General features: G+C 39.1%; 1 protein-coding gene across 2 annotated transcripts in view; it reads right to left on the bottom strand.

The window, feature by feature from the left end:
• LOC149232033 (chlorophyll(ide) b reductase NOL, chloroplastic-like) overlaps positions 1–24,266 on the bottom strand; it is a 444,638-nt gene that overhangs the window by 394,319 nt on the left and 26,053 nt on the right. For both annotated transcript variants that reach the window (XM_089379335.1, XM_089379334.1), the window contains exon 2: positions 22,056–22,124. In XM_089379335.1, the coding sequence (XP_089235461.1) occupies positions 22,056–22,124 (69 nt within the window). The remainder of the gene's footprint in view (positions 1–22,055; positions 22,125–24,266) is intronic.

Raw genomic sequence — 24,266 nt, forward strand, 5'->3', positions numbered from 1 at the left:
AACTATTTCCTATGTGTCGGAATATCCTAACATATAGATCTGAGTATAAAATCACTGTCAAGAGTCATGTCACTGTTTATGTGTCACAATCCATATCTCAAATTTTATCACTGTTACTAAGGATTACAACTATCATAAGGTCAAGTCAAGTCAAGTCAAATCTCTTGTCAAGTTAAGGATCAAACACCAAATTAATTCAAATCAAAAGTCAATACTGTCATCACAATCTTATTTCCTTGCAGACTTTTGCTACATTCATCTTTGCCACATCAAGTCAAGGATTACTAATTCAATAGGCAACCATAAGTATTATTGCAGTGACATTACAAATCAATCCATCAAACCATAGTCACATCTACAAGAAATACCTACAGGTCTTCAAATTATTGTTAAACATTATATCATTGTTTTGCAAGGTCACATAAGGTACGGTGTTCTAAGGTCATGTCACTGTTTGGTATAATAAGTGTTACTGTCAATCAAGTCAGGTTTATATGTTAAGTCTATGTGTCAATTCAGTATGTCAAGATTGTGTCAGGTCAATATGTCAAGTCTATTTTTGAGGTCATTGTTAAGTCTAAATGTCAAGTCAATACAATTGTATGTTAAGTCACTATCAAGTATATATAAAACCAAATCATACAAAAGTCAATGATTGGCTTAGTGCATGATACTGATACTCAAACGATGAACCTCTTACAACCACTGCTTTATGGTGAGAAACATTGTCATATATTGACAATTGTCAATGAAGAAGGTTCAAATCACACTTTTCAGTAGGTAATAAATCTCACTATATCTTTTTTTAAGATGCACACTTCTGAAATCAAGTCACAATCTAAGTCACAGGACACGTCCTCCAAGGTCCCGTGTCTCGTATTTAACGTGTCGGACACGAAAATGGCCCTAAAACGCGTCGAAAACGTTTCTCATCATGCCCTGTAAACGTAAAACGTATTCTGGCGTTTTCGTCGTGTCCTTCATCTGGAAAACGAGTATTCGGTTGATCGAAAACATTGCCCTAATGTTTTTCCTCCGGTTGAATACGTACCCCACGAAATGTGTAGTTTAAAGCCCATCTGGAACAACTTCCTCAAGTATAAGCCCAACATCATCTGGAACAACTTCCTCAAGTATAAGCCCAACATCTGAATTAGCTGCTACGCCTTCAGTTTCTGTTCAATTACCGGCTGCAACATCTTCAGTTTCTGTTCAACCACAGGCTGAAACGCCTTTAGTCTCTGTTCAACAAATGCCTACAATATCTGAATCAGCAACTACGCAATCAGTTTCTGTTCAACAATCGGCACCAATGCAATCAGTTTCTGTCCGCAATCAGTTTCTGTCCAATCACTGGATGCAACGCATTCAGTTTCTGTCCACCCACCTGCTGCAAATGTGATACCCTCCTCGGACCAAACAGGTAGACATTTCTCTTTTATTTATTATACAGGTAGAAGGTTAATAATTGATAAGCATAATATAGTCGACAGTGAATTTCATCCATATCGTGATATACTTGTGTGAATACCATAGTTTATTTGAATTTGGTAGCCTCTAGGGCTATATTCTAGAAATTGAGCGTGGAGAGAGGATCATAGTTTGCATATGGCATAGAATGATCCATGAAAGTCAAGAAAAAGTTTTGATATATAGCTAGGTCAATCACTATTATATTTATAAACAAGTGCATGGAGCCAATAATATGACTATTGATCTTTAATTCTTTCTTATATTTGTGATTTATTTTAATTTTACATTTGGCATAGGTATTTCTATAACCAACTAGTATTTATGTGAATGCATGTGATCATATTTCTTACTCTCTCAAACTATTGTTCTCATCACTAATCAAAAACTACATTTAATTTTCCACGTCACTCTTGCATTTCTTTGATCCTTTACACAGTTCCTCCACATCACAAAGTGTAATAATATGGAAATATGTTGTGGTTGTGCCCTGTTTCAAACTGAAATTCCATGATACTATTAAATGTCATGCTAGTTAAACTCCAAATCCCTTCCTATACTAGTATTAATTCATTGACTAACCAATCCATTTAACTTGCAAGAGGAATCATTTCCAATGTATAATTATTTACTACCCCAAAGTGTGAGAGATACTTAGGATTTAAGGCAGATTTGTACCAATTTCTTATCATTATTCTCCACATACTCATGCAAAGACACTTTTGAGAAGAGGATAGCTCTTGTATAAGCCCAACATCATCTAGAACAACTTCCTCGACTTAAGCCCACGAAATGTGAACTTTAAAGTAATTATATTTTAGTTTGATTAGATAAGTTGCAGCCTGCAATTTAATATGGATAAAAAACTATATTTCGGTATATATATAAATTTTATTTATTAAATATATATAAAATGTGTCCCTCGTGTCATGTTTCCAGGTCGCTGCGTTTCGTATTAAATACTCGTATTTATGTGTCCTCCGTGTCTCGTGTCCTCGTGTCATGTGACTTAGGTCACAATCCTTGTTGTCATGCCAAATATCACATGGCTGTCCTTGTCTAGATGTTGTAGAAATGATACTTTGTTGATGTAATTGCATTATCTTGATGAATCACTATGTTGTAGTAATCTATTTGCTTGGGAAGACTACATTGGATCTATTGTCTAAAGCCAAGGTCCTGGAGCATTTGAAACCCAAACTACCTATACCTTTAAACACTAATCGTTGTCCAAGAATAGATTCTTGTTGGGAGGCCGAGGAGGTTATTAGGCCTACAGAAACCTTACGTTGAATGCACAAAAGCCTAAGTATTCAAACCTGTAGAGTATGTGCCATAATAGGGCTGGAAATCTAAGGCACTTAGTCAAGAGATAATGCCTCAAAAACATACTCAAAATACTCCCTTTTTATACCAATAAACCACCCAAATCAGACAGAAATAAAGTGCCATAAAAAAACTTGTTCTTTCTTACCTCAGGAAGCCGAAGAAAACACAGGTCTTAGATGATGTCGAGTTGTTGTTCAGGAAGTGTGGCTTGGATTGCTTTCATAAACGTTGCAAATCATTCGATGTGTTAGTTAATACAAGACCGCACTTTGGAGAAGTGGTTCTGTGTTCAAGTTTGTGTATGCCCTAACTGATATGATTACCAAAAACATTTGTTGTCCTGTGATTTCTTCAGTGGTACAAAGATTTCAGAGAGACACCAAAATAAATCATTGAGATATAATATGCCTTGAGAGTGAATAGGTCTTCTTTTATAGAGTTGAGAGGGGTTCCAAACTAAATAATCGTTGGATATGAAGGGGCTTCATAAAAATTTAATTAATTTATATCTTGTGAGATAAGTAAGAGAGTCGTTGCATGTATGTGAGTAGATTTAGGATTAGGTCATTTTGTATTTTAGGAAGAGGTTCCTAATGTAAATATTGGAGTATACTTAGGCACGTAGCTTAAACGTTGGAATGATAATTTTGGAGTATACACGGTCTTTATAGGCTTATGTGTGAGTATAAGAGGGTCTCCTATTAGCATCCTAATTTTCTTTTATAAGACCATAAACTCACTTTTCTTTTGATGATATACTTTACGTATATGTTGGAGTGACGTGTGTTCATAAAGTTTATTGACTTGGATAGTTTTGAAGTCTTAGGAGCTTTGTTAGGTAGACCTTTTTAGGATATTTCAAAAACAATTTCATTTTTAATAAAATTTAATAGTTATTAATAAATTGTTTGTTTAAGCTCTAAGGAATTTGTACACTAACCCTCTTTGGTGTGTTTTGTAGGTGACACATGAGTGTATTAAGTCAATGATTGATTTATTGTCTTTGGTTTTTGAAGTTATGTAACTTATATGGGGTGAGATTATGGTGATAAACAATGTCATATGTTGAAAACCGTAGGAGGAGGTGTCATGTCTCTACCCCTGGGGGTTTTAACCAAGAAATCAAGGCCACTAACTTCAATTGTGAATATCTCTCAAACTAGGAAGCATCTCGAGGCGTACCACATATCAACATAAACATCTTTTCGAGGAGAATCTAATGACATAGATCTCTGACCCAAACTCAATGATTTGGCCTACCAAAAACCCTCGACAAAGTCGGGGAACATCCTCAGTCCAAGGAACCCAAACCCTAGGACTTGGGTTTTTAACCATCCAACAATATAGCTGTCATATTGATGTAATCCGACAATTACTAAGAAGTGTTCATTAACCATTTGACATCAATGAATGGTGTTTTTGGTCAAAGTCAAACCCAATCAACTCCATGGGTTGACATCAATGACAACACCATCCAACAATCTCCCCCTTTGTCATTGATGGCAACACACGTACTCCCCCTGTGAGTACAACTCCCCCTGCCTTCATGCTTCACCTCCTTCTCGAGATTTCAATCTCCTTCTCAAGTTTTTCTCTCCCTTTGACATCAATGGCAAAGGGTTACTCCCCCTGAGAATTTGCTTGCTTCATGTGGACCTGTTATCTGCCTGTGCTCCCCTTGACGAGAAGCCTTCTTGTAATAGTCTGTCAATGACGATCCCTGTGGACCTGTGTCCTGTATGTGCTTCCCTTGAAGAGAAACCTTCCTTTGTGAACCTGTAATCCTTCAACTGTTTTGCTCCCCCTGAACCTGTAATGAAACTGCCATCTTGTTCAAACTATCTATCTGTCAATCATAGACTTGTGCCATATACTGTTGCATAGACTCCTCCTCTTCAAATTTCAAGGAGTCGATGAGCTGAATCGTTCAGAATAGTGAGTCATCTAATGGACCATCTTGACTTGAGTCATTAACTGAAGCAATTGTTGATTCCTTACGACCTATTACGAATCCTGAAAGCATAACTGCTAAGACCTTCTTGCCTTCTTGCTTTTCTTGCTCATCTTGTACTTGTTCATCTCGTACCTGTTTTCTTTTCCAAACCTTCTTATTCTTGTCGTCAAGATTTTCATTCATGGTTGATTCCATCTTGTACCTGCAGTGACGAGCTATGTGTCCATAGTTATGACATTTGTAACATTCAATGTCATTCATAGAAGATTCCATTTGGTGTTTGTCTCGTGATCCTGCAAACTTGCTTCTAGGGTTTTGTCAATCATAGTTGTACCTGCCAGAAACTTCACAATCCCTAGCCATATGTCCATAGTTAGCACATAAAAGCAATAACCATTAAATAAATGTGCGTACCTGAATGGTTCATTCGGATGCAATGGTCCTTGATAATTGTACCTGTCAACAACTTTACAATCCCTAGCCATATGTCCATAGTTAGCACACGAAAAACAATAACCATTAAATAAACGAACATACCTGGAAGATTTATCATTCTTCTTTGGAGGCGGTGTTGTAGTCTGTTGTCGTCCTTTGCTCTTGACTGTGTTGGTCTTGTTCATTGGAATTTCAACATCTTTCTTTGGTTTTTCACTTAGATCAAGTTCCTTAGTAGAATCATCCTGCAAAGGTGTGGAGCTTATACCTTCATCAACTGGAGCTTTACCAACTTTAATTGCCTTCATTTTTGCTTCATCTATCTTATCTTGCAAGTGTTCTTTTTGTGATCCCTTGAGTTTGTTGATCTCATCACGGGTTGCATCAAGTTCTTCTTGCTTTTGAGCAAGATCTTCTTGAAACCATCTTTTCAAGATCTCCCTTCTTTTTTCTGCCTCCTCAACCTGTAGCTTGAGAAGAGTGGTCTTCTCTACTTCTTTGTTGAGAACTTGTATATGTTCCTTCTGCTCCTCATTTTCAATCCTGAGCCTGCTTAGTTTAGCTGAATAGGTTTCCAATTCCTTTTTCTTTTGGTCAACTGCGGATATGTATCTTTGATCAAATTCCTTCCTTTCAATTTCTGCTTCCTGCATCTGTTGTTTGAGCCTGCTAATCTCTACAAAGGCTATGTCGAGTTCTTGTTGCTTTTGTTGGATTTCTCTCTTGAGTTCTTGTGTCTTTGTATTCTTGACTTCTTCCAATTGAGTTCTAAGACTGCTAATCATCTTCTCAGACTCTTCATTTTCCTTGATGAGTTCTTTTGTTGTCTTCAATTCTGCTTCCAAAAGTCTTGTCTTTTCCTTTTGACTTTTGAGTTCCTTTATCACCTTGATCACTTGATTTTGAAACTCTATCTTACTCATTTCTCCAATTTCTTCATCATAATCAGAAGGATCTGAATTTTCAATAACATTTTGACTTGATTACTTCGTTGAATAGAGATTATGAAGCTTTTTCCAGAGAGCTTTAGCTATTGAACATTGACCAATTTTTGTTTTCACAGAATTTGGCAAAACATTCAAAATTACATTCATGGCCTTTAAATTGTACCTTTTAGCTTCATCGGTAGATGTCTCTCCAGAAACAATTGATTCCCATACTCCATTTGCCTGCAAATGTACTTCCATCCTGGATTCCCATATCCCGTAATTGTTTGCATCAAAATCAGGGGTTGGTACACAATACTCACTTTCTTCATATTTTGTTGTACTTGTACCTTCCTTTGAAATCCTTGCAACCTGCTTTTTTGACTTTCCCATCTCTATGCTCTGAAAACTGCCTTCCAGCGGTTAAGCTGTTACTGAAGGAACCAAGCTCTAATACCAATTGTTGGAAATACTAAGAGGGGGGTGAATCAGTATTTCTTAGCAATTAGCACTTTTTAATCCTTTTCAGAGCATTAGTTATTCTTCAGTTATTATTAATGTTCTTCTTCAACAATTTTAAACAATAATCAGTAGTAGACAACACCATACAAAAATGCAGAAAGATAAAACAGAGGACACAAATATTTTTAGGTGGAAAACCCCCTCCGGGTCAAAAACCACCGAACGCTTCTTTAGTAATGTCTTCTCCCTATTAAAAGAAAATTGATTACATCAAGATTTCAGCTACAACTAAGGGAGGCGTCAACCCCCTAATTCACAGGCTACAATCTATTGGACGCCACTGGACCCTAATATCCTATTGCAACCAAAAGGACGCCCCAACGCCCTATAGATCAAACCACAACCTGATGAGTGCCCCAACACTCTGTTTACCAACTACTGTCGGAAAGGATGCTTCACTGCCCTATTAGTTTATCAGCCACAACTAAATGGATGCCACAACGCCCTTGCCCTAGCACCACCCTGCCGCCCTAAAGTGTTTTCAGGCCACAACCTGAAGGTGACTCCAATCACCTGCCTTGATGAGCCAGAAGACCACATTTCACAATTTTCAGACTGGATCCCCTGTACTCTGAATCAATGTAGAATAGTTGTAAGAAATATGTAGAATAAATGTCGAATCCTGGTAGCCACTGATCACTGTTCCCACAAAATTGATTACTGCACAATGCTACACATCAAGTTATCATTGTTCAACTGCACATCATTGTCACTGCACACTGTATATCACTGTCACTACAAATCATTGCACAACTGTTGGCTATCACTGCATGTCACTGCTCATGAATGAATAGTCATCAATGCTCAAACACTGCTATCATCAGGCTGCACACGATGCTGCAACCATCTAGCACTGCTATCAAATAATGGCACAAACCAAGGTGCCTCAAGTCATCTCGATGACCTGCAATCAGTGCTTTCAAACTAGGCCCAAGAAGGGCTACAAGCATATGTCTTCTCACTTCTACTACTGATCACAAATCATATATTGTTGTCCATGTCCCATATCAATAAGTTGTACAACAAGGTTATTATCACTTGTCAAGAGTCATGCCAATGTGTGTTAAGTCTGTGTCAGTTTACTAAATATGTCAAGTCAATAACAGGTGTATAATTCAATGTCAAAATAAAATTAATGTAATCTATAGGTGAGGTCTTAAAGGTCAAGATTATATGTTACATGTCATAGCTAGCCAAAATAACTGATGTCATTGTGGGTATTATAACAGAGTCAATGCATAATCATTGGCATATCATTGAAGGTTGCATCACCTAGTCAAGTCACTAATAGGCATGTAAATCTAAGTATAAGATTAACCAACATCTTTGTGACAGGTATATAGATCTGAGTATAAAATCACTGTCAAGAGTCATGTCACTGTTTCTGTGTCACAGTCCATATCTCAAATTCTATCAATGTTACTAAGGATTACAACTATCGTAGGGTCAAGTCAAATCTCTTGTCAAGTTAAGGATCAAACACCAATTTAATTCAAATCAAAAGTCAGTATTGTCATCACAGTATTATTTCCTTGCAGACTTTTGCTACATTCATCTTTTGCCACATCAAGTCAAGGATTACTAATTCAAGTCTATTTTTGAGGTCTTTCTTAAGTCTAAATGTCAAGTCAATACAAATGTATGTTAAGTCACTATCAAGTATATATAAAACCAAATCATACAAAAGTCGATGATTGGCTTAGTGCATGATATTGATACTCAAACGATGAACCTCTTACAACCACTGTTTTATGGTGAGAAACATTGTCATATATTGACAACTGTCAGTGAAGAAAGTTCAAATCACACTTTGCAGTAGGTAATAAATCTCCCTATCTCTTTTTTCAAGATGCACACTTCTGAAATCAAGTCACAATCCTTGTTGTCATGCCAAATATCACATAGTTGTCCTTGTCTAGATGTTGTAGAAATGATACTTTGTTGATGTAACTGCTTTATCTTGATGAATCACTATGTTGTAGTAATTTATTTGCTTGTGAGGACTACAATGGATCTATTGTCTAAAGCCAAGGTCCTGGAGTATTTGAAACCCAAACTGCCTATACCTTTAAACACTAATCGCTGTCCTGGAGTAGATTCTTGTTGGGAGGCCGAGGAGGGTATTAGGCCTGTGGAAACCCTAGGTTGAATGCACAAAAGCCTAAGTATTCAGACCTGTAGAGTATGTGCCATAATAGGGCTGGAAATCTAAGGCACTTAGTCAAGAGATAATGCCTCAAAAACGTACTCAAAATACTCCCTTTTTATGCCAATAAACCACCCAAATCAGACAGAAATAAAGTGCCAAAAAAAAACTTGTTCTTTCTTACCTCAGGAAGCCGAAGAAAACACAGGTCTTAGATGATGCCGAGTTGCTGTTCAGGAAGTGTGGCTTGGATTGCTTTCATAAACATTGCAAATCATTCGATGTGTTAGTTAATACAAGACCGCACTTTGGAGAAGTGGTTTTGTGTTCAAGTTTGTGTATGCCCTAACTGATATGATTACCAAAAACCTTCGTTGTCCTGTGATTTCTTCAGTGGTACAAAGATTTCAGAGAGACACCAAAATAAATCATTGAGATATAATATGTCTTGAGAGTGAATAGGTCTTGTTTTATAGAGTTGAGAGGGGTTCCAAACTAAATAATCATTGGATATGAAGGGGCTTCATAAAAATTTAATTAATTTATATCTTGTGAGATAAGTAAGAGAGACGTTGCCTGTATGTGAGTAGATTTAGGATTAGGTCATTTTGTATTTTAGGAAGAGGTTCCTAATGTAAATATTGGAGTATACTTAGGCACATAGCTTAAACGTTGGAATGATAATTTTGGAGGAGTATACATGGTCTTTTTATAGGCTTATGTGTGGGTATAAGAGGGTCTCCTATTAGCATTCTGATTTCCTTTTACAAGACCATAAACTCACTTTTCTTTTGATGATATACATTACGTATATGTTGGAGTGACATGTGTTCATAAAGTTTATTGACTTGGATAGTTTTGAAGTCTTAGGAGCTTTGTTAGGTAGACCTTTTTAGGATATTTCAAAAACAATTTCATTTTTAATAAAATTTAATAGTTATTAATAAATTGTTTGTTTAAGCTCCAAGGAATTTGTACACTAACCCTCTTTGGTGTGTTTTGTAGGTGACACATGAGTGTATTAAGTCAATGATTGATTTATTGTCTTTGGTTTTTGAAGTTATGTAACTTATATGGGGTGAGATTACGGTGATAAACAATGTCATATGTTGACAACCATAGGAGGAGGTGTCATGTCACTACCCCTTGGGGTTTTAACCTAGAAACTGGGGTCACTAACTTCAATTGTGAATATCTCTCAAACTAGGAGGCCTCTCGGGGCGTACCACATATCAACAGAAACATCTTTTTGAGGAGAATCTAATGACATAGATCTCTGACCCAAACTCAATGATTTGACCTACCAAAAACCCTCGACAAAGTCAGGGTACATCCTCAGTCCAGGGAACCCAAACCCTAGGACTTGGGTTTTTAACCATCCAACAATATAGTTGTCATCTTGATGTAATCCGACAATTACTAAGAAGCATTCATTAACCATTTGACATCAATGACTGGTGTTTTTGGTCAAAGTCAAACCCAATCAACTCCATGGGTTGACATCAATGACAACACCATCCAACAACTTCTATTAGAAGGCATTTCTTGCTGCACCATTCTTGTTTCTTCTTGAATGCATCTCGACATCAATTCTTCAAACCCTAGAATTCGATCATTGTTGAGTATAGTGGTTCTAAAGACATACCACTCAAGTGGGTGTCCTCCAAGGGTGGTGAGAGTGAGTTGTCTGTCAAGAATGACTTCTCCAATCGAGAGTAGATCATTCTTTCATGCTTGGGTCAATGTTTTCTAGGTCAAAGTCTCCATTGAAGGCTTCTAGGTTTTGTCTTGAGTCATTAGAGTCATTATCATTTTTATTAGACCCTTCTTGGGCTTTTGTATCATGTAAAAATAATTATTTTTGAGTTAAAAAAGTTATTTGTCACCTCCACACCAAGTTGGCTCTATCTCCATGAAGTCGGCCTACATTAGGGCAATTCGACCCAGCAGAAAGGCTATATAAAGAGAAGCAATTCGACCTATTTGGAGCATTCACTAAACAAGTTCGATCTTCAAGGAAGAGAGGCAGAAAAGAGAGCGAAGTAGTTGGAGAAGGACGAAATTTGTTGGGAAGACCTAATTCGAGTTTCTAGGCTATCTATCTCTCACACATGCAAAGTTTCTAGGCAGTTGTTGGGGCCAAAATTTTGTGTCTACTGCAAGTCCAAAATTTTGTTGCTGGGGGTCGAAATTTTGTTGCTGGGGGCCGAAATTCTAGACTGAAGTTGTTGTTGGGGAGTTGTCACTTGGAGACTTTGACAGGGATTATCTATTGAAGGGAAGGGTTGACTTGGTGGTTGGAGGAGGTCTTTGTCTAGGTCTAAGAAGTCTGGAAGTGTCTCATCTTGATTTGAATCTACTGAAGGAAGATTTTTGACTAGGTTTTCCCCTTGTAGGGGTTTTGCCTTGGTTGAGCGCCTACATCTTGTGTCTCTTGTTCTTGTGGTCTTTATATATATATAATTTGGTAATTGCTTGATGAAAGATAAGCTAATTAATAAGTAAAAGAAGCCAACGTAATTCACAAGTAATTATCAAGAAAAAGGAATCAAACCCTAATTCATATAAGCATTGATTTCTCAGCAGAAAATTTTCCAAAAATAACAATGTCATATTTTTTTGTATGTGCTCTATATTTCTCAGTTTCCAGCATTTTATTCAGCAGCGTTTCTATGGTGAAAATTGCAATTGTCATTTTATTTGTTATTTGTCGTGGCAAATAAACTGCATTTAATTTTTAATTAGTTAGAAGAATGATTTCCAGTTGTTGCAATAGATTGAAAATTTCACATCTCCTACTAGATTTTGAGGCAACACCCCTTACTCCAAGCATTTTTCCATTATCTCTTACAGCAGCCCTAAACACTCCATCATCCAAGTAGAACTAGGCACTGGCAACCTTGGTGTTGATCAAAAACTTTGAAAACTTTAATATTTTTCCCTTTCTTCTATTTCCCAAGCCTTTAAAGGCAAGCCACTAAGGCATTTAGGTAGGGTCGAATTCTTTTAGGGCTTTTGTGGATAGACATTGGAAGTTGTAAAACTTGAGTTTGTCCTTGGTGATCCTTTTAACTCAAAATATAGCCTTTTGCACGATTAAGCTTACCCTAGGAGGGCTGACATCATCCTCCTCTAATTATTTTTGTGCCCACAAAACCCTAACCCTAGCTAGGGATTCAACTTGAGGCTTAATTACCCTAGCTAGGGCTACAACTTGAGGCTTAATTTGAGGGTTTGCCTTATTCCTTTGTTCATCTTATCTTTAGTGAACCCTTTCTTTGTTTTGTGCATGCCTAGGAACTCCTTTGTTGCTACATATCAAGGAACCCTACGCCATATGTGTTCTCTCTAGGCTTGGTGTATGATACGTTACCCCTTGATAAGAAGAATTGAGCCTTTGTCCATTAAAGAGTGTCTTCACCTAGCTTATATCTTCTTCACCTTGAACCTTTTAACATAAAATACCCTTTTAGGTGATCACTGGGAAGCCTCCCTTGTGGTGCAATTCCACTAAACACTGGGAGGAAGATTGTTGAGATGACAGTGGCAATCTACCTCATTGTTGCAACAAGGTCTAGCCTTTGCCTTGTGAGCACTCTCACAAGGCCTGATAGATTTTGAGGCAACAGGCACACAAGCTCTAAAGTAAGCCACCATGGTTATAGGGTCTAAGGAAATAACATTGGATGTCGTTTGCTTGAACTTATAAGGTGGGCTTTTGTTAAAATTGGCAACTAGGGCCAAACTCCATGTGGGTCATCTTATTTATGGCAGCTGATATTTTTCTTGGATTCCTCTCTCCGAGAGGTGTAGGATTGATCTAATGATCATCCGATTCCGACATGTATTCATGGAGATATGAATTTATTTGTGTTATTTGACAATTTGTCAAGGTTGACCAACAAGCAAATAACCCCAGCTTAACCTCAACGTTGCATTATAAATAGAAGAGGTCTCAAGCCATTTGAATCACACTTCTCTTATGATCTCTCTCCACTCATTTGGATTTGGTGCCTAAAGAGATCAAGAGGGAGAAGTCCTAGACGCAGTGAAGGAAGGGTTTTAGACGCAGCAAGACAAGGAGCCCTAGACGCAATTGAAGGGAGAGACACCTAGCCGCAGTTGAAGGAGATCTGGCCGCAGTCAAAGAGGCCTCATACGCAGGCCTAATCCACATCAAAGGAAGGCTCCTATTTGTGCAAGGATAAGGCCTAATCCATAGCTATTGAAGAGCCCTAATACGTAGTCCTAAAGGTGCCCTAGCCGCAGATCAAGAGGAGCCTTAATCCACTCTTAAGGAAAGCTCTAATGATCCGAATTGGATCCTTAAACTCTTTTAAAGTTACCCAAACTCTATAAAGAAACTCATGCCGAAGTTCAAAGTCTTGTCGATATCGAGCTTATCAGAAATAAACTTTGAATAATGGTAATTTGTAGCCAGCACAGAACAACGAGGACCTTCGGTCAAAGCACTTGACCGTTGGCCCATGGAGATTGTGCATGGCGCAAAAATGGCAGTTGGGAAGCTCAAACCCAGAAACGGAGGCTATTTCTGAATCACGCATCGTTGGGCAAAACCCCTCGAGAAGGAAAAGCCCCGACCGCTCGGTCACAAGGGGAACCAGGAAAAGCACTGAAACTGACAGGCGGGTCCCGTGCTCCAAAACCTGTGGAATATTGAAGGCGTTTTGGGTGGTAAGCAGGTTTGTCAAAGGACCAAGCGATGCCATACGTTGAATGACGCGTGTCCGGCGGATGAGAGAGAAAACCGCTCTCATCGCAGGCTAACGATCGAGCAAGTCAACCGCACGATAAGAGCGATGACCGTAGGATCTGGAGGCCCCAGATCTAACGGCAGAGATTGCACCCGATGGGAGACCGGATTTGGAGGGAGAAATAAGCTACGGCGCATAAAGATTTGAAGTCCGACATGGACGATGAGTTGGCAGAGATTCGTGTTTCGCGGGCATTCTTGGAGTAAACGGAAATAATAGCCGTTTCAAACGATCGAGTGTTTCCGGTGAACCTAACACTTATCCGTTACGGAATAGGTGGCTGCTTCCCTGTGAGGTGTGATGCAGTGACTGTAACAGCCGAAAGAAGGGATTCAAATAGACAGAGGCAGGGAACGAGAGAGCTGAAAGCGGAAACGAATAGTCAAGAAGCAGATGGCTTAAAGCCACAGACTGACAAAGATAAAGGGGGGAACAGAAGAAGAGAGGAGAGCGAACAGCGAGAAAAAGCTGAATGCGCAGAGAGTCTTTGGAGTCACTCGGAGGTCGAGTGAAAAGCCAGAGAACTCAATTGACAGTAGCATATTGTTGTTGGAGTTGCTTGGAGGTCGAGCGACTCACAAAGGCATGCAAAGGCCGAGAGAAAGACCCTAGAGAAGCCAGAGCAGAGAACCGCGAGCCACAGCTAGAGCCAAGAGCCAGAGCGAGCGCCAGAAGCGAGAGCTGAGAGCAATGTTGCACGAAGCGCCCCCCCCCCCCACGGTTCCAAGCCCCGAAGCGCGTCCCGTACGGAAGCGCCTAGGAAGCTTGGCCGGAAGCGTGCTTCCGAATTTTTTGCCGCTTCCTGAAAATTCGGAAGCGTGGTACGGAAGCACCGCTTCCGAAGTGCCGAAACGCGCTTCGTACAGCGCTTCAGGCGTCGGAAGCGTGGCGCTTTGGAGGAGAAAGCGTACGCTTCCGGAAAAGTGTTTCGAAAATCGTTTTTTTCAATTTTTTTTTTAATTTTAGGTGAGTTTTCTTATGGGGGGTGGGTCCACCTTGGGTTAGGGTGACGAATGAAGGAAAAAAAATATATAAATATAGCAAATGCTCCCTCATGGTAATGTTAAATTCTTAAAGTAAAAGTGACATTCTCCTTTATTTTTCATTTTCATCCTTTTACTTAAATTTTTAACATTACCATGAAATGACTCAAGATGTTTGAGAGTGGTTCCAGCCTCATTGGACTTCATATGGAGAAAATAGAATTTCATATCCTATTCAAAATTCAGCAGACTTAACAGTTTTCAGGAATTCAGGATCAATGGGATTGTGGCATTTCATTACATTATATCAAGTATGAAGGTATGCGATTAGCATTTAATCAAGAGCACCAAGCCCTATATGTACCCTAGTGTTGGTGGTGTTAATTGTTGAACTCCTTTGTCACGCGGCACGCCCTTAGCAAAAAATTACCTTTCAATCAAGTCAAAATCATCGATCAAGCATGTTAAGCTTTTTCTACCATATTTTAAGTCTTGAATTAGGTAGTTTGATCAAAATTGAACAATGTTAACTAATATCCCTAGACAATCGAGGTAGAGGCAAAGGCTAGACAAGAGGAGAAGAATCTAGATTCTAGATGGTTGATGCATCTAAATGGTTGATGCTCGAATAATTAATCATTAATGTACAATGGATGTTATATCTATCTTGATTTATGCAAAAATATGCATGTTTTCATGTCTTCTACAATTAATTTGCTATTTGGGATGTTTGTTTTGAGTATAAATGCAAAAAAATATAAAAATATATATATATATAGCAGACGCTTCCGCGGACGCTTCGCTTCCTAGATTTTTGGAAAATGACGTTTCCGCGTCCCTGCTTCCAAAAAACGCTTCTGCTTTGCCCTCGCTTCGTGTAACATTGGCTGAGAGCCAGAACCAGAGCCCGCACCAAAGAGCTAGAGCTAGAGTCAGAGCCAAGAGCCAGAGCCAGAGCCAAGAGCCAAAGCTAGAAAGCCGAAGAGCTCCAAGAGCCAAGGGATAAGATGGTGTTCTGAGCCCAATGTTCCTGTGTAAAACATTGGAGTTGAGTGTGGAACTTGTAAAAGAACTGTTGCCATAATCCCAGAGAGCCTAATCGAGTTGATTAGAGCTCAAGGAGACGTAGCCCAAGATATCAGGGTGAACTCCATATTATATTGTTGTCTTATGTGTTTGTTTTTACTGCTGCTTTAACTACTGTTATATGCATTTATATATCAGTTTAAGTACCTTCCCATATCAGCACAAACAACAAATTTTAAAGTAAATAATCAGCTGAAAACAAATACAAGCATACACCCATATTTTCAAGCATTTCTTATTTCCGCATTGGTTGATCAAATAGACTTGGGAAAATTTAAAGCTTTGGAAGTGGGAGAGGTTCTTGTAAGTTAGACAAGAAGCCTAAGAGCCCCATTTTCAGATCAGGTGGTATCAGAGCTTAAGATTGATTAACCCCACCTTCAAAGAAGGTTGTATCAGAATGCTTGATTGACAGGGCAAAGATTGCTTGTCTGAAAGGTGTTTGGACAATCAAGGATTGATTGCCTCATTGATTGTATGCTTGGTTGCAAACTGACTATTGTTTGAGTTTGCAGAGGTGAAGGGAAAGCTATTGATAGCTCAGTCCAGGAAGGACAAGAAGGAAGAAGGGCTGAAGGCATTCTTCTTATCCCCAAAAGACCTCAAAGCAACCCTTGAAGCACAAGAGGTTTGTTGCAAAAGGTTGCTTGAGTAAGCTCTTTATTAATCTTGTTTGAAGTTCTTTTGTTCATTGGCATAATGACAAATTCTACAAGTGAGTCCTCAAATTCTTCTTTCTTCACAAGTTCCTTTGATGGAGACATGAAGCAAGACTTGTCCACCATGATGGATATGGTGAGAGAAATGTATGAGGATGGAAGGAAGAGCAGCATACTTAGAGAGCAGTTGAATTCCATGGAGGAAGAGAAGCAGATGCTTTCTGGCAAATTGCAGGAAATGGAGAGGCAACTTCATATTGCAAGTATGAACCTGAAAAGGATGCATGAGTTGGAGTCACAACTCTTTGTTGCAAAAGAAGCCTTGGCCAAGTATCAGCTTGAAGAAGAGGTAAACCATTCCTGTTTGTCTTCAAATTCTTCTAAGAATGCTTATATTGGTTCTTTTGAAAAACATACCAGAGGCATAGGTTCCAAGCTAATGTCCAAGATGGGCTATGAAGGAAAAGGATTGGGCAAACATGCACAAGGTATTGTTGAGCCAATAATGGTTGAGGAAAGGCCTAAGTATTTGGGTCTTGGCTATGGACAGTCTTATGGAGAGAGTTCCAAAGCTGCCATGAAGGCCATTGAAACAGTTCCGAAAAGGAGTTTCATTGCAGGTCCTCTACCTCAGAAGTGTGAGGATTGTATTCAGGAGGAATGTAATAGCTCGAAACATCATTCGCATGATGCAGGTGTTCAGAAGCACATACTTGAACCAGAGGGTTGTGGAAACTCTGACAGCCTTGAAGAAAGTGATGGTGTTCCAAAGGGAGCTACTTCTTCATTTGCTTCACCTCCTCATGAAGGCAATAAAGGTGAAAGAGGCAGGTATAAATCTGGTTCTAAACACATTCCTTTTGATTTTGTAAAGCATGGAAAAAGAATTGCATGTTCCTTTTGTGGTTTGGATAACCATTATGTTTCTAGATGTTGGAAGAGGATGGCCACATACAGGAAACTTTTGAAGGAAAAGAAGCAAGCAGCCAAAGGTCCACAGGACAAGGCAAATCATGTTGTCAAAAGGATGCACATGTGTTGCACTTACTGCCATAAGCAAGGGCATCTTGCTGAAAGGTGTTGGACTTTGAATCCAGCACTGCTTCCACCAAAGCTGAAGGAGAAGGTGGAAAAAGAAAATGGCAGGGATGGAAATAAAGATTCCATGATTGATGTGGTTCAGGATGATTCACATATTGATGCTGATGTGCAAACAAAGGAGGGACCTTTGAAATGGATTGGTAAGAAATGGTTAGAATTCTTATCCAATTAACACTGCATGTCCTTTGATGCATCTGTTTGCATTTCTTTGTGGAATAAAATCAAGTTGCAGGATCTTACCAAAATGGAAAATAGAAGGAAGTTGAGTAGGAAACTCACTTTATTGCTGCAACAGTATGTTCATTTCAGCTTCGAAAGTACAGTGTAATTAAGCAAAAATTGATAGATGGAATGCATGCATGAGCATGAGATGCATGTAATTTTGGCTTGGGAGAAGTTAACTTGGTTCCTTAAATGAAGATAAAGATTAAGTGTTTCATTTTTTGGAAAAGAGTCCTAAAGGTCTTTTTCCTACATGCTTGACTTGAAGGGTCATTTGTTGTAAACGCATGTTTTATTGGCTTGTTATCTAGTTAATCATTTGTATGCATATATAAGACATGGAAGGGTTCACAAGATGTGAAATCTGTTTCATTGTTGAAGCAGGAGTTAGCCCATGCAGTTGTGTTTGTATACCTGTTGTTGTTAACAGTTGTTGTTGGCAACTTTTCAAACAAGTACAAATGAAAGTTTTGTGGAGCAGATGTACTTCACATTTGTTTGAGCGACCTTGGATCAAGGATCAAGGCAAAGAAGTTCAAACTACCTTCTATAAACTTCACAAGTTCTGCATGAAGTCAAGGAGGAAAACAGTTCTTCCCAAGACGACCAACCCATCCAAGAAGGGAAGTGGTTAGAGATTGTGGTTCAAAGGCACTATGCAAAGGCAAGTGTAGGGAGGCTGAAAGAAGAGGGTGTTGTTACTCTCATTACTGCTCAGATCAGTATATCAGTCTTTTGGTGGACCAAAAGTTCTTTTAGTGGGAAGGTGTGATCCGAATTGGATCCTTAAACTCTCTTAAAGTTACCCAAACTCTATAAAGAAACTCATGTCGAAGTTCAAAGTCTTGTGGATATCGAGCTTATCAGAAATAACCTCTAAATAATGGTAATTTGCAGCCAGCACGGAGCAACAAGGACCTTCGGTCAAAGCGCTTGACCGTTGGCCCATGGAGACTGTGCATGGCGCAAAAATGGCAGTTGGGAAGCTCAAACCCAAAAACGGAGGCTATTTCTGATGCGCTAATCACGCATCGCTGGGCAAAACCCCTCGAGAAGGAAAAGCCCCGAGCGCTCGGTCACAAGGGGAACCGGAAAACCGTGGGAAAAGCGTTGAAACTGACAGGCGGGTCCCGCGCTCCAAAACCAGCGGAATATCGGAGGCGTTTTGGGCGGTAAGCGGGTTTGTCAGAGGACCAAGTGATGCCATACGTTGAATGACGCGTGTCCGACGGATGAGAGAGAAAACCGCTCTCATCGCGGGCTAACGATCAAGCAAGTCAACCGCACGATAAGAGCGATGACCGTAGGATTTGGAGGCCCCAGATCTAACGGCGGAGATTGCACCCGATGGGAGACCGGATTCGGAGGGAGAAATATTTGAAGTCCGACGTGGACGATCAGTTGGCACAAATTCGTGTTTCGCGGGCATTCTTGGAGTAAACAAAAATAACGGCCGTTTCAAACGATCGAGTGTTTCCGGTGAACCTGACACTTATCCGTTATGGAATAGGTGGTCGCTTCCCTGTGAGGTGTGATGCAGTGACTGTAACAGCCAAAAGAAGGGATTCAAATAGACAGAGGCAGGGAACGAGAGAGCTGAAAGCGGAAACGAACAGTCAGGAAGCAGATGGCTTAAAGCCACAGACTGACAGAGATAGAGGGGGGGACAGAAGAAGAGAGGAGAGCGAACAGCGAGAAAACGTTGAATGCGCAGAGAGTCTTTGGAGTCACTCGGAGGTCGAGTGAAAAGCCAGAGAGCTCAATTGACAGCAGCATATTGTTGTTGGAGTTGCTTGGAGGTCGAGCGACTCACAGAGGCATGCAAAGGCCGAGAGAAAGAGCTTAGAGAAGCCAGAGCAGAGAGCCGCGAGCCACAGCCAGAGCCAAGAGCCAGAGCGAGCGCCAGAAGTGAGAGCTGAGAGCCAGAACCAGAGCCCGCGCCAAAGAGCCAGAGCTAGAGTCAGAGCCAAGAGCTAGAGCAAGAGCCAAAGCCAGAGCCAAGAGCCAGAGCTAGAAAGCCGAAGAGCTCCAAGAGCCAAGGGATAAGATGGTGTTCTGAGCCCAATGTTCCTGTGTAAAACAATGGAGTTGAGTATGAAACTTGTAAAAGAACTGTTGCCATAATCCCAGAGAGCCTAATCGAGTTGATTAGAGCTCAAGGAGACGTAGCCCAAGATATCAGGGTGAACTCCATATTATATTGTTGTCTTATGTGTTTGTTTTTACTGCTGCTTTAACTACTGTTATATGCATTTATATATCAATTTAAGTACTTTCCCATATCAGCACAAACAACAGATTTTAAAGTAAATAATCAGCTGAAAACAAATACAAGCATACACCCATATTTTTAAGAATTTCTTATTTCCGCATTGGTTGATCAAATAGACTTGGGAAAATTTAAAGCTTTGGAAATGGGAGAGGTTCTTGTAAGTTAGACAAGAAGCCTAAGAGCCCCATTTTCAGATCATCTAAGCAGCTGAAAAAAGAGCTCTAATCTACACTTAAGGGAGGCCCTAACCGTAGTCATAAAGCAGACTAGGACACAGTCAAGGGAAGTCCTAATTGCTGTCAAGAAGAAGCTCCAATACGCAGGAAACAGTTTGCACTAATTCACTGTCTAGAGAGGCCCTAAATCTGCAGTCACAAGGAAGCCTAAAACCGCTGTCAATGGAGCCCTAATACACAGTGAAGTAAATACCCTAAGCTGCAGCAGAAGTAGCCCTAGAACGCAACAAGAAAGTGTCTTAACACAACATTAAGATGCCTGGATAGACAACATACTTGCTGTAGGTAACAGCATAATAAAGGAAGTTGTTCTAGTTATGATTTAAGGACTATTTGCTAGGTTGATAAGCCACAGTCATTGAAGGAATGTATTGAAGAGATCTGCTCCATAGATCAGCACATGTACACAGTTAGATGCTGGAAAGGGCTGCTGCGTTGATGATGTTTTAAGGACATTTATTACAGTGTTGCTATGTGCTAGGCGACCGGCCATAGCACCATAGGAAGGATTACTTAGGGCTTCTCTCTTAGGACTGTTTGAAGACTATGAAGGAAGTTTAGGACAGCTTCAGGTGCCCTTATCAGATCAGCCATTCATCACAGTCAAGGGAGTTTAGGGCTGCATATTGTTCCCTAACCAGAATTGCTGGAGCAGCTAGCAATTGAAGGAATGTTGCATCAGGATATGCTATGGCACTCTTAATGATTGAAGACCGTCATAATGATGTACTTTCTGTTGCTGTCATAAAATCTAAGATTTGAATATTTGTACTAACTCTCTCTCTGCTGAACTATTGAAGAATATAAGAAGAATTGATCAAGGGTTTTCCCACATTGGGGTTTGTCCCTGGCTGGTGCCACATCTTGTCTCCTCTTGTCTTGGCTTGTCTTCTACTGTTTATGTTTATGTTCTATCTGCACTTTACTATCAAGTTGATGTGACTGCTAATTTAAATATTGACATTGGGGTAATATGAAAAATTGAAGTAAATTGCTCTAAGCATAGAAAATACCAAAATTTAACAGCTTTGGACTTAGGTTAACCAGTGTATCCCCATCGATAGGACAGGTGATGAAGATACAACATTAACCTTTAAGGTAGGGTCTTGATCATATGGCTTACAAGGAAGCTATCTGATAGGACAGGGGATGAAGATACAGTGTTGACCTTTAAGATAGGGTCTTGATCATCTGGCTTACAAGGAAGCTATATAACTTTCCCTGGAGATGCATGAATATCCACTACATCGAAACTACATGACTTGAGCATCATACTCCCATGATTTGATTGAGTTGGCATGCACTGCATGTTCATCCTCGTAACCATTTCTTCTTTCTTTGAGCTTGTAAATTTACATGTCCAAGGCCTGGCTCCTAAGCCCTATTAATGTCAAATCCATTAAATGCAATGATTAGCAAACCAATGGCATCAATGGACTCTGTTTAAAGCTTTCATGATCCTTACTGGGTTGTTTTGTAATTTTTTTTATATGTGAAAAAGTTTGTCCACTCAATAAGCACACCAACAGCCATGGAAAAGCCTTAATGATGGTTGATATCTACTGTAGTGTTTTCAGTTTATAGGGTTTTGAACTAACCTAGTTCTATTTCCATGGTTTCCATAGCATGAAATTACAGAAAATGGGTTTGAAATTTTACTTGAACCTCCATCAACTTTGGATAAAATGTTGGCATTTGCTATAATTGAACCATATGTTATATCACAAGGATTTTGGAGGCTATATATAATAAGCAAGAAAGAAATGTGCAATTGTTCAATGCAAACAATCTAGAACATTTCCATATAACTATTTTATGTGATTCTACAAAAATCACAAGAATACTTGACAAGTTGATTTTGGGAATTCCACAAGCAACATTTGCAAATTCTCAAGAATATCAAAAGATTCAAAAAACATGGAAAAGAAAAAGGACATGCCTGATCTTGAACATATTATCACATTATCACCAGCACTTAAGAATTCTTTTGCAAGTGCATATCCAATACCTGTGAATGAAAAGATTAAACATGTAAAAACTCAGAACATGGAGTGAAATGAAATGAAATTCACCTGAACAAAACTGAAAGACAGTGGATATAAAAAATAATTAAGAAAACTACCAAATAACATGCACCACTCACCATTTGCACATAAATGAAGGTTAAGATAACTTTGCAAAAAATGTTTTCAGACGGAACTTTGCTATTCAAATCACTATTCTAATTTTAATAGAGAAAACACAAATTTCAAGTACTATTAGCTACTTCGAAGTCCAAATGACAAGTTCCGTGTATCCTTTAAAACCTTAATTATGATTTTTACTACATAGTTATCAATATATATAATTCTAAACTGGTGTGTGCAAGTGATATCTTATTGTCATCCAAATTTATAGATAAGTTTGGAAATAATATAAGATCGTGGTGAAACTTGAAATTGAAAATTTAACTTGTATTCAGTCCCTTACTTAAAAATGCTGTCCAGAACAGAGACATTGCCTTAGAATATATTATTTAGTGCAAAGGAAATTAGATTAACTACTTTTTAACTTTTTAAAATTCACTCACATTTATCTACTTATTTAATTTTATCAGAAACTGGAAAGCAGCCCCAAGCATAAATATATAATAAGGCCAGAAGATGGATTCTGAAGATAAAACGAGGCATCCAGATTGTCTTTGCTATGAGAAAATTGAGGCATTTTTTTATTTCCCCTTCTTAATTGCAATACTACCATGAATAACAGTCATTATTCTGTCTCGAAAGGATCACATGGGTTGTGTCTATCACTAGTCTTTTATAGCTTTAAAGGGAGACATTTAATCTATAGCAAGGATTGAATGGGGTCATACTTACCACTTTGACATAAGACTAGTGCTTCCTTATAGATATATGTGCACAACTTCATCACAGGGCACTTTAAATTCCAGAAAAGAATTTGATTCCACCCATATAACTCTCTAATATTTTATATATTTAGTGTGTTGTGGTCAATATTTTATATAGCTCTCTTTTGCATTTTATGATATTCTTTTCTTTTGTTTCTTGCTTGTGGCCATGATATGCTTTTAACGTTTTTTTAGCTGCGTCAACCTCTGGGGCAACAGTTCCAGGCCCAACCCAAACATGTGTGTTGATTTTTGGTAGTTTGGGAGGTACTCCATGTGAAAATTCGGAATCCCCGAATCACTACTGCAGCAACTGATTATATTTCTCCTACTGAATCAAGTTATTTATAGTATTATACAGTAAACATCGAAATAAATACAACTGCAGCCTTCACAACTTAAATAATATGCGGAAACAAGAACTGAGCAAGAAAGAAATAGCACACACAAGTGACACCATTGTTTTTGGACAAATGTCCCCAGAAAAACCCAATGTGAGAAAACCGGCGCAACAGCTAAGGGTTTGAAATATTATGCAGTGATTTCTGAGTACAATTCTTCGGAGGTTTGAATTATTATGCAGTAATTTCTGAGTACAATTCTTCGGATGCCCAAACTGGCAATCCTATACAGAGATCTAACTGGACAAAAAGATAGTGAGATGATCTCACCCTATCACTAGGAAATTTGGCACTGATCTGCACTGGAGATGAGCCTCTGTGCTGTCTCTACACAATCTCAGCGCAGTACTGCGTCACACCCACGCAGTTACTGCGTCACTATTGTTGGGACTGCGCTGCACCTCCTCTCGATCCTCTGCTCTCTAGAAACTTCGGCCCTCTAGCCTCTCGGTCTCACACCCTGCTGAAATTTGATGACTAAAAAAAGTTTCCTGCAATCCCAACCCGATTTTAATTTCACCTTATCACTTCCATTCAGTTAAATTCCCTTTCCCATAAACATACATTCAACATATAGAATTCTGGGAATCAAATTTTCAGATTAAAACACATGGGACTATCAACACATGCTGAAAATAAATATGCACATAACCAAACCAGCAACCCACATAAAAATACACACAGATTTTTGGTCTACTTAGACCCATGCAAAACCCCTTCAATCTTCTTCGGGGAAAACCTATTAGAGAGCTCTTCAAATTTATTTATCTTTCAAGTTCAGGAAAAATACATTTGCAAACAAAACAAAACAGCAAAATACAACTTATCTCTTCAGCCCAAAACTCCTTGAAAATCATGC

The sequence above is a fragment of the Pinus tabuliformis genome, chromosome J (genome assembly GCF_031772625.1).
Source record: "Pinus tabuliformis cultivar Carrire ecotype Pingquan chromosome J, CPIR1, whole genome shotgun sequence".
In the NCBI taxonomy this organism is placed as follows: domain Eukaryota; kingdom Viridiplantae; phylum Streptophyta; class Pinopsida; order Pinales; family Pinaceae; genus Pinus; species Pinus tabuliformis.